The 11,463-nt window shown below is 51.0% G+C and overlaps 1 protein-coding gene across 8 annotated transcripts in view; it reads left to right on the forward strand.

Moving 5' to 3' along the window:
* Positions 1-11,463, forward strand: part of Gtf2ird1 (GTF2I repeat domain containing 1) — a 91,496-nt gene that overhangs the window by 36,095 nt on the left and 43,938 nt on the right. For all 8 annotated transcript variants that reach the window (XM_026785134.1, XM_026785146.1, XM_026785123.1 and 5 more), the window contains exons 2-5: positions 1,315-1,443; positions 4,197-4,338; positions 8,570-8,725; positions 10,213-10,396. In XM_026785134.1, the coding sequence (XP_026640935.1) occupies positions 1,321-1,443; positions 4,197-4,338; positions 8,570-8,725; positions 10,213-10,396 (605 nt within the window). In that variant the 5' untranslated portion in view covers positions 1,315-1,320. The remainder of the gene's footprint in view (positions 1-1,314; positions 1,444-4,196; positions 4,339-8,569; positions 8,726-10,212; positions 10,397-11,463) is intronic.

Raw genomic sequence — 11,463 nt, forward strand, 5'->3', positions numbered from 1 at the left:
GGGGGAGGGAAGGAGGGAGTTTTGCTTACTTACAAAAGTGTAGATGTCCTTGATATTGTTGTGAGGAGACACATCCCATAAGATGACTTATAGAGGAAAAGCATTCCACTGAGGGCTTGCTTACAGTTTTAGAGGCTTAGTTAGTTCGTGGCCCTCATGGCAGGAAGCAGACAGCCATGGCCCTGAACCAGTAGCTGAGAGCTTTACATCCTGATCCACAGGCAGCAGGCAGAGAGAGAACTTTGGAAATACCAAACAAAGCCCACCCCTAGTGATACCCTTCTGTTGACTGAGGATTCTGTCCTGCCTGGTTTCTGTCCTCCCACCAGGTCCCACAGCCGTTTAGCCCCCAAAGAAATCACACAGAGGTCTATATTAATGATAAACTGATTGGCCCATTAGCTCAGGCTTCTTATTAACCTTTATCACTTATATTAACCCATTATTCTTATCTATGTTAGCCACATGGCTCGGTACCTTTTTCAGTGAGGCAATCACATCCTGCTTCTTCAGTGGATGGGCCAGGACTGGGGAGGAATGGGCTTTCTTTTTCCCAGACCCTTCCTGCGGTAAGGCCACACCCACTCCACCAAGACCACACCTCCTAATCTTTCTAATCCTTCTCGAACAGTTCTCCAGTTGGGGATAAAGTATTCAGACATATCATCCGGTGGGAGCCATTCTTGTTCAAACCACCACAATGGGTGAGGGAGGGGTTTCTTGCTGTAATGGGGGTGATTCAAAAGCAGCTGCATCACCGGAAAGCCCCCCTCAGCATGGTTGATGCCATTCACAAAAAGTTGCCTCTCTGGAATTCTGCATGAGCTACAGACAGCTCAACAGAAGCGTCCTGTATCCCTCGCTCCATCCCCTCACACACAATTGCTCTCTGCCTTTTATAAACTTTAGGAGGGGCCTGTCAATCTTATAACCTCCTGAGCACTTTGTAACCAGCTGAGTTTCCTTGGTCTTGTAAGCTTTCTGAGCTTCCTGAGTTATGTAAATTGCTTTGTTCTTGAGTTTCAAGAACCTCCCCCTAGGAGGGAATGTTTAAACTCTCTGAAAATGTTTCAGATGGGAGGAAGTAGGTTATACATCAGTCACTTAGATCTCTGCAGGTTTCTGCCCTAATGGTTCTTCTGGCCTGTGAAGGCTCAAATCCCTGTCAAACCTTTGAGGCCCTTGAATGATGGGAAGGAAGGCCATTTGGCAGTCTGTCCCTCTTGTGAGTTCCAGGTGACCCTGGGAGCCAGGTGTGCCTACCCAAGTGTACCCTATGCCCAGTACCCACTCTGCTCCCATTCTTTCCTCTAGGTGACCATGGCCTTGCTGGGGAAGCACTGTGACATCCCCACCAACGGCTGCGGGTCTGAGCGCTGGAATTCCAACTTTGCCCGCAAGGACGAGCTCATCAACAGCCTGGTGTCCGCCTTAGACTCTATGGTGAGTGTCTGAGGAACAACAGCTAAAGTTTTCTTCTGGCCGCCACACACACATGCAAACTTGGGTATAGACACCAAGATATGTATGTATGGATCCATGTACGTATGGATGTTCATACGCAGACATGCCTGGAATCCCACAGTCAGAGGTTGCAATAGGAAGATCTTGATTTTGAGAACGCCCTGGTCTACAGAGTAAAACCCTAAAAGAAGACTGAGCTCACTGATAAAGCACGTTTAAACACTGTGGAGTGGGCTCTTCTAGGTTCGAATCCCAGCCCCACGCGCGCAAAGCAAGCGAAAACAAAAGGTAGATCTGTCTGGCATCAATTAGTATTTTTATATGACGTGGAAGCTCAGAAGGCAGCACCTCGCTTGAGGTCACACAGAGTGATCAAGTACAGTCACTGGTCTCCTCAGCGTGGGGCGGGGGCTCCTTTTTAGGTCATTCTTGTTGTGGGCTGCTCAAGGTCATATTGAGGCCTGAGGTGGGAGACACCCTCAGAAACAAGCTAGGTGCTAGCTCTTTCTCTACAGTGGCCATCCCATGTGTCCTGAACCTCACTGACCTGTCGGTGATGGTGAGTATGACTGACCTGTGCCCTGATGGACAGCGCCACCAGCCGCAGGGGGCTATTTATATTTTGTTGTCCTGAGCCGGTCTCTCACGCTGTAGGCTGCCCTTGAACTCAGCCCTCCCCAGGGACTCCTGCTTGGCTAAGAGGTGGGACTGTGGCCCAGAGAGGTTGACACAGATCTTTGTAGGTGGGGGTCTTCTGACGCACTGGTCAGCTCTGTCCTGCCAGCCAACTCCCAAATCACCACACAGAGACTTGTTATTAATTATAAATAATGCTTAGCTGATACTCAGGCTTGTTACTAACTAGCTTTTTCCCATAATTTTTGTTTTGTTTTGTTTTGTTTTTCGAGATAGGGTTTCTCTGTGGTTTTGGAGCCTGTCCTGGAACTAGGAACTAGCTCTTGTAGACCAGGCTGGTCTCAAACTCACAGAGATCCGCCTGCCTCTGCCTCCCAAGTGCTGGGATTAAAGGTGTGCGCCACCACCGCCCGGCTCCCATAATTCTTATCTGTGCTCTACCACACGGCAGTACCTTTTTTCAACATGGCACATTCATCTCCGGCTTCCTCTGCATCTGGCTGGTGACTCTGCCCTTCTTCCCAGCATTCTCCCTGTCTGGCTCTCACGCCTAATCTCTTCCTGTCTAGCTATCGGCCAGTTGGTCTTTATTAAGCTAATGAGAGCTACATATCTACACAATGTACAACAGGATTAATCTGCAGCAGAACTTTTTCAAGTGCTAGTTGGCACAAAGACCAGCATTTATTAAGTGCCAACTGTGTGCCACAGGCTTTTGCTTTCCAGGATTTTCATACTGTATTCTTGGTTATAACTTGGGGCCACAGAAGTAAGCCAACGTGATGTAGCCACCTAGAATTCTGGGTGGGAGGGTGGGTGGGGTGCACATGTTGTATGTATGCATGTTTATATGTGGGTGCATGTACTGTATGCATACATGTTTTTATCTTAGTTTATCTTAGTTCTTGGCTTGTTTGTTTGAAACAGAATCTCACTCTATAGTTCAGGATGACCTGGAACTTACCTTGTAGCCCAGGCTGGCCTCCCACGTAGCCCAGGCTGACTTCATACTCATGGCCATCCTCCTACCTCAGCCTCCTTGAGTGCTGAGATTACAGATAGGAGCCAGCACACCCAACAAAGCCTACAGCCCCAGAGGTTGACATCCGGTGTCCTCCTCCATCTGTTGAGTTCTAGATGTCTCACTTGGACCCAGACCTTGCCAATTCGACTCCCTAGCCAGCTAGCTCCCGGGGTCCCCTGCTTACACCTCCCAGTTGATGGGGCGATAGAAGGACTGCCACAGTCACCCAACATTTACATAGGTGCCGGGCATCCAAACTCTTATCCCTACGCTTCTGCTGCAGGCTTTACCCACTGACAGCCCCAGGCTCACTGTCGGCCACAGGCTTTACCCACTGATAACCCCAGCCTCACTCTGCCGCAGGCTTTACCCACTGACACCCCCAGGCTCACTGTCCGCCGCATGCCTTACTCACTGACACCCCCAGCCTCACTCTGCCGCATGCCTTACCCACTGACACCTCCAGGCTCACTGTCCGCTGCAGGCTTTTCCCACTAACACCCTCCCCCGCCCAGCCTTACTCCCAGCCTTTTACACAGGAGTCCTGGGAATCGAACTCAGGTCTCTGTGCTTGTAAGACAAGAAATTTACCCAGTGAGCCATCTGGATGGCCCTGCTTATAGAGATAGATCCTTTTCCTAGAACCAGTATATTGAAATTCTACTGCCACGTTCTCCAGGCTGCAGGGTGCCTGTCTTTTTTACTGTTTAGAGAGGGCTGTCACTACCTTGTATCCCAGTACAAAGGGACCATGTGGGCTGGAGGGCTCATCTCTCATCGGTAGCCCCATCTCTGTAGCTCGGGCTAGCCTCAGGCTCTTCATCACCCTGTTTCAGCCTCCTGAGTGCTGGATTACAGTATTTTTTGTTTTGTTTTGTTTTGTTTTTCGAGACAAGGTTTCTCTGTCACTTTGGTGCCTGTCCTGGAACTAGCTCTTGTAGACCAAGCTGGTCTCGAACTCACAGAGATCCACCTGCCTCTGCCTCCTGAGAGCTGAGATTAAAGGTGTGCACCACCACTGCCAGGCCAGGCTAGTCTTGATTTCACTCACATACCTTCCCCCACCCCACAGTGCTCAGCGCTCTCCAAGCTGAACACGGAGGTGGCCTGCGTGGCGGTACACAATGAGAGCGTCTTCGTGGTGGGCACCGAGAAGGGACGGATGTTTTTGAACACGCGGAAGGAGCTGCAGTCAGACTTCCTCAGGTTCTGCCGTGAGTACCCCACATTCTCCATGCCCTGGCCTGTCCCTGTGTCTCCCGCTTTGTCTAGTCCCCAGAGCCTGTTGGAGGGACGAAGTAGACATGTTTGTTCCCAATGAAGTCTGTTAGAACCGGTCAGCGACTCCTGTCATTGAACCCTACCGCTAGCCACATCCATGTCCGCATTTTTAGAGGGGACACTGAGGCCCAGTCAGTCACCTGATTCTACTCTGCTCTTTAATAGTGCTGAGGATCGAACCTAGACCTTCGTGCCTATTTAAACAAGAGCGCGCTACTGAGCTACTGAGCCATACTCTCGGCTACCCATCTACCTGTTTTTTTTTTTAAGATATGTTCTTTGTTTGTTTTCTCTATTTGAGAGCTCTAGCTGTTCTGGAACTAGCTCTTGTAGACCAAGCTGGTCTCGAACTCACGGAGATCCGCCTGCCTCTGCCTCCCAAGTGCTGGGATTAAAGGCATGCGCCACCACTGCCCGGCTGGTCTATTTATAGTGTGTGCAAGTATGTGGGCATGTGCGTGCTGTATACAGACATCAGAAGAATTGGCAGAGTTAGTCCCAGGAATAAGATCTTCAGGCTTAGCCACAAGCTTCTTCTTCTATTTCTTCTTCTTTTTTTTTTTAAATATTTTTTATGGTTTATTCAACTTTATTTTATGTGCATTGGTGTGAAGGTCTGGATCTCAGACAGTTGTGAGCTGCCATGTGGGTGCTGGGAATTGAACCTGGGTCCTCTGGAAGAGCAGTCAGTGCTCTTAACCACTGGGCCATCTCTCCAGCCCCATTCCACAAGCTTCTCTACCTGCTGAGCCATCTTGCTGACCCTCTGTTGTCTTAAGACAGGTTCTCCTGTAGCCCAGGCTGGCCTTGAATTCCTGGTTCTCTGGCCTGTGCCTGCTCAGGAACAGAAGGTACTCCTCATTCCTTCTGGTCTATTGGGTGTTGATGTGGAACTTAGGGTTTCGTGAATGTTAGGTGAGCATTTTGCCAAATGAGCCACATTCCCGGCCCCAGTTCTACCTCTTGACTTAGTATATTTGAGGATAGAGACCAGCCATTGTCCAGCTAAGATATTTAGCTGTTTGAGTGTATGACCTTAACACGGTCTCTTCCCCTGACCTCTGCCTTATGGGGTGACATTGTTTTTGTTGTTTGTTTTGGGGTAAGAAGCGCTCAGTATGCATGGGCTGTGGACGATGGATGGCTCTTGGTCAGGTGGGCCTCAGAGGTAGAATGCCAGCCTAGAATCCCCCAGGCGGTGGTTCAGCAGTAGAGTGCTTTACCTAGTATTCCATCCCCAGCAACAGCAAACCCAAACAACACCTCATGCTGGTTCATTGACCTGAAACCTCAATACTTTTCCCAGAGGGTCATGAAAATGTCACCCATAGTGTGCCAATGAGAAATGGAGGCACGGTGGGCTTAGCCCAGTTTGGAAGGTGTGTGTATTAATCGAGGTTCACTAGAGGAATAGAACTTACAGGAAAAACTAATTTATTACACACACACACACACTCAGTTTACTAGAGTAGCTTCAGAAGGTTCAAGGATCCAACCGGTTGAGAAGAATCGCCCAGGCAAGCCTTTAATCCCAGTGCTTGGGAGGCAGAGGTAGGCAGCTCTCCGTGAGTTCAAGGACAGCCTGGTCTACAGAGTGACCAAAGCTACAGAAAGAAACCCTGTCTTGAAAAGCTGAAACAAATTCAGTTATTGTTAAGTCCACGAGGCTGGATGTCTCAGCTGGTCTTCAGTATTCATCAGAATCCCGAAGAGGTAGGCTCTGGTGCCAGTGAAGGAGTGAACTTGCTAGCGGTAGTGAGAGCAAGCAGGCAAAGAGCATGTCAGCTTCTGGCTTCTGTGACCTTTATATAGGCTGCCAACAGAAGGCGTGACCCAGATTTAAGGTGGATCTTCCCTCCTCAAAGATCCTATTAGGGCCAGGTGGTGGTGGCACACGTCTTTAATCCTAGCACTCGGGAGGTAGAGGCAGGCGGATCTCTGTGAGTTCAAGGCCAGCCTGGTCTACAGAGCTACTTTCAGGGCAGGCACCAAAGCTACGGAGAGAAACCCCACCTTATACACACACACACACACACACACACACACACACACACACACACACACACACAAAATAAAATAAAAAAATAAAACAGGAAAAAAAAGATCCGATTAGAAGCGGTAGATCTTTCTATTTCAAATGATTTAATTAAGAAAAAACCTCTCACAGGTGTCCCCAGCCATTTGGATTTTACTTAATTCCAGATTTAGTCAATTTGATCACTGTCTTAGTGAGTGTTCTATTGTGGTGAAGAGACACCACGACCACAGCAACTCTTATAAAGGACACCATTTAACTGGGGCTGACTTACAGTTTCAGAGGTTTAGCCCATTATCATAGTGGGAAGCATGGTGGCATGCAAGCGACATCGCGCTGCAGAGGTAGCTGAGAATTCTACATCCAGGTCCACAGGCAGCACCTTGCCCCCAGTGACAGGCTTCCTCCAGCAAAGCCACACCTCCCAATCCTTTCAAATAGTGCCACTCCCTAGTGACCAGGCATTTAAATCTAAGAGCCTATAGGGGTCACCACGACAACCAAGAATAGCCACCCTGGGGAGCGTGGTTCAAGGCCAGGACTCCAGTTCTCAGACCCTTGCTCTTTCTTCCCTCTCCCTTCAAAGTCAAGGAGATAGATCCAGAGCAGGGACCACCAGGGGTCTCTGTGGACACACAGGTACCAGCTGTTGATGGTTTGTTAGTAATTTTCCTGGTCTCCTGGGCCTTACACCTAAGATAAGTCCTCCCAGATCTATCCAGTCCTCATGTGTCACTAGTGGGGTCTAGAGCTAGAGCCTGTAGCTGTTTCCCCAGGAGCCTGAGACTCCACCTACTCTGCTTTCCCAGCCTGTACTGTCTCTAAGGTTGGGGGGAGCTGGATTCAAGTAGTGGGTGTGGCTGGGTCCTGTAGCCCCTCCCAGCATTTTAGGGGACAGTGTGCCTTGTTTTCCACAGCCAGAATGAGTCCCTATTTATAGCATTCAGAATCAGGATAGTTTGTTTCAAACTTGGTTTCCAAGGAGAGCCAGCTCCAAGCTGGAAGGGACCAGAAGACCCTGTCCGTCCTGTTTGGTTGTCCCTGCAGGCACGACTTTCATCCCAGTACTTGGGAGGCAGAGACAGGCAGATCTCTGTGAATTCAAGGTCACCCTCCTCCACGTAGGGAGACTCTATCCCCCAAAGCTAAAAGAATATTTCATAAAGATCCCCTCACATTCCCACCCACACACACACACAAAAAAATACAGCTGAGGGGGAAAAGGGTTTATTTGGCTAACAATTCCAGGTTGCGGTCATATTTCAGAGGGAGGGACTCAAGCAATTAGTCCCATCACATCCAGTCAAGAGCAGGGAGCTCGTTTGCGCTCGTGGAACTTTCTCCTGTTTCCTATAGCTCAGAACCCCATTGCCTAGAGAATGGTGCAGCCCGTGATGGGCCGGGTCAATTAACAATCAAGATGATTCCCTACTTAATGTCTATGCCCATAGGCCAATTGATCTAGATCAGTGGTTTTCAACTTCCTAATGCTGCAACCCTCATGTTGTGGTGACCCCTGCAACCATAAAATCATGTCCGTTGATACTTCATACCTGTAATTTTGCTACTGCTATGAATTGTACTGTAAATGTCTGTGTTTTCCCGTGGTCTCAGACATCCCCTGTGAAAGGGTCGTTTGACTCTCCCTCCCCCAAAAGGAGTCATGGCCCACAGATTGAGAACCACGGAACTAGATGATTCATTGGAGACATCCTTCTTGGGTTGTGGCAAATTGTCATTTAAAACTAACCGTTGCCGGCTCTCCATTGTTTTCCATGTGAGCGGAGCAGAAAACTAGGGCTTAGGTGGGTAGCAAGAGCGTGGGTTCGCATGAATATAGAATGGAGTGTGTGAAGCAGATGTTCATGGCGTCTCAGTTCCGAGCCGGACTTGATGGGCTTTTTTGAGCAATCGCAAACTGAGGCTCAGAGAGGGAGAGGACAACCCTGAAGCCAGCCAGCAAGTGCGTGTCCAGACTGAGACCTGCAGTCTTTGCTGGCTCTCAGCAGGGTACTCACGTTCGTTCGTTCGTTAATTCGTTCATTCATTCATTCATTCATTCATTCACTGGTGCCTCTGACTCTGGGGGCTTAACAGCAGTTTATGGTTCGTGTGCTCTCGTCTCTCAGGGGGACCCCTATGGAAAGATCCAGAAGCAGGACACCCTAAAAAGGTGCAGCGCTCCGAGGGTGGTGGCCGGAGCATCCCGCGGTCCTCGCTGGAGCAGTGCTCGGATGTGTACCTGCTGCAGAAGATGGTAGAGGAAGTGTTTGATGTTCTTTATAGTAAGATCCTTCCTCATTCCATTCCGGAGAGGGGCGGGCGGGAGACCAGCCTACCCACACCTGCCCTGTCTAGTTCAGTCCCTTCCAGATCATCCCCGCCCACCTCAGCCCGGCCCCGCCCATCAGCCCAGCCTCACTCCACCCAGCTCGATCGAACTGCACTCCATCCTGTCTAGCCCTGTCCAGTAGTGTCTGACCCAGCCTAACCTCCTTAGCCCAGTCCCACCATATCCAGGCCAGCCCAGCCGTGCCCTCCCAGCGTAACCACATCCACCTTGACCCAGCCTCACTCAGCCATTCTTCAAACCTAGCCCCACCTGCTCGGCCAGTCTCAACCCCGCCTTAACTGCTTTAGCTCCGCCCACCGCTGCTGGGCCCTTACCTGGTCCTGCTCGTCCCTATTCATCCCCTTCAGCGCAGGCCTTCCCTGCCAAATCCAATTTAGCCCCACCTGCCTCATCCCAGCTCTGCCACACCCCACCCAACTCAGCCTACTCCCGTCTGACTGTGCCCTACCCAGCTCACCCCTGCCTTGCCCACCTCAGCCTAGCCCTGCCCAGCAACCACGTCAGCACTGCCCTCGCCCTTCCCAGGCTAGCCCCGCCCACTTCTGCCCAGCTGCTTGTATCTGTGCCCCACCCAGGCATACTCCACCAAGACCAATCAAACTCCACACTGCTTAGAGCCCACCCCTGCTCAGCTATGCCCACCCACCTTTGCCCAGCCCCACCCTGCCCAGCTGTGCCCACCCACCTTTGCCCAGCCCCACCCAGCTACATTCTAAGCCAATCCGGTTGCCCTCAACCCAGCTCTGCCTACTTCAGCCCCGCTCTGTCTTCCCTGCTTAGCCCTGCCCTAACCACTTTAGCCCAGCCTCACCCAGTGTAGCTGCCCAGCAATGACCTCCCCAGGTCAGCCCTGCCCTTACCCTGCTCAGGCCCCAGTCCAACCCTGCACACTTCTGCCCAGCTTTACCGAGTTGTTCCCCATGCACCTCGTCCCAGTCCCACACAGCCTGGCCCTTTCCCGTCTCACCCAGTAGAGCAGGCCTCTGTGAGACACGTCTTTCTATGCCTTAGCCCCTTTCCAGCTCCAAACTCGCAGGAGGGAAATTCCCTTTCCTGGGCAGCCGCCTCTTAACCACCTCCCCACCCCATGGTCCTCCACTTCTGCCTCCTGGTCATTCTGGGACCGAGGCTATCTTCCCTCGGTTAAACCTGAGGTTAAAATTCGGTGTAGCATCCCTGGCAAAGGTCAGTCTACTATCTTGGCATAGGGCCTTCCTGTCTCCTCTCTCCCGTCCTCAGACATACACAGTAGGCATCCACAGAACACATCTACAGGCTGGTGTTCATTTTATAGCACGTCTGCAGCAACGAGGGACCCAGAGTCCCTCTCCAAGGGGGAGTCACCTCACATTGCCTGACTCCCAGTGTGTCTAGCCAAGTCCCTGCCAGTACTGAGCTTCACTGTTTGCTCCTTGACAGGTGAGGCTATGGGCAGGGCCAGTGTGATACCTTTGCCCTACGAGAGGCTGCTTAGGGAGCCGGGGCTCCTGGCCGTGCAGGGACTGCCTGAGGGCCTGGCCTTCCGGAGGCCAGCCGAGTATGACCCCAAGGCGCTCATGGCCATTTTGGAGCACAGCCACCGAATACGGTTTAAGCTCAGGAGGTGAGTAAGCCCCTGTCCTAGTTTCGTTTCCTTTTGCTGTGTTAAAAGTACCAACAAAAGCCCATTAAGGGAGAAAGGGTTTATTTGGCTCACAATCCCGAGTTACAGTCCGTCACTGTAGGGAGGTCAAAGCAACATGAATTTGAAGCAGCTAGTCACATTACATCCCTCAGTCAAGAGCTAAAAGCAGTGAATTCAGGCATGCGTGCCAGCGCTCAGCTTGTTTACTCTTAGCTCAGAATCCCTTGCCTAGCGAATGCTGCCACCCACGGTGGGCTGGGCCTGCCCACCTCAGTGTAGTCAAGAAGGTCTCCCTATAGACATGCCCACGGGTCAGCCTAGTCTAACTCCTTCAGTGAGATTCTTTCTTCCAAAGTGATTGTAGATGAAGTCAAATCGACGATTCAGGCTTTCAGAGAGTGGCGGTACGTGACTTAATCTCCACACTCGTGAGGGAGACGCAGGTGGATCGCTGAGTTTGAGGCCACCCTGGCAGATTCGAAGCCAGCTAGGGCTACACAATGAAATTGTCTCCCATAAAAACAGAAGACAAATAAATCTGTCACATCCTGTACCCAACCAGAGAGCAGAAAGTTAGAGAGACCCCAAGGGAACCCTTTAGGGAAAGCTTTGGGGTCCAAAGGAGGAAGCAAGACCAAGGTCCGGTCCTATAGCGTAATGTGAGTCAGGGCATGACCGTGGGAGTTTCCCGAGGGCCTTACTGCTGTGTCAGTGTCCCGCAGAATTCTGACTTGGGAAAGAGTCACCCGAAAGGCTATGCAGAGATCAGGGACGAATGATTGACAATGTGTAGAGATGCGGTTGTCAGTGGGAATGCACGGCTTTAATCCCAACACTTTTGGGAAGTCGAGGTGAGAGAATCAAGAGTTCAAGGTCATCTTCAACTACACCGTAAGTTTGAGGCTACCTTGGCTACGTGAGACCCTGTCTCAAAAACATAAATTAGTGCCAGGCGGTGGTGGCGCATGCCTTTAATCCCAGCACTCGGGAGGCAGAGGCAGGCGGATCTCTGGGAGTTCGAGGCCAGCCTGGTCTACAAGAGCTAG

The sequence above is a fragment of the Microtus ochrogaster genome, chromosome 2, assembly GCF_000317375.1.
Source record: "Microtus ochrogaster isolate Prairie Vole_2 chromosome 2, MicOch1.0, whole genome shotgun sequence".
In the NCBI taxonomy this organism is placed as follows: domain Eukaryota; kingdom Metazoa; phylum Chordata; class Mammalia; order Rodentia; family Cricetidae; genus Microtus; species Microtus ochrogaster.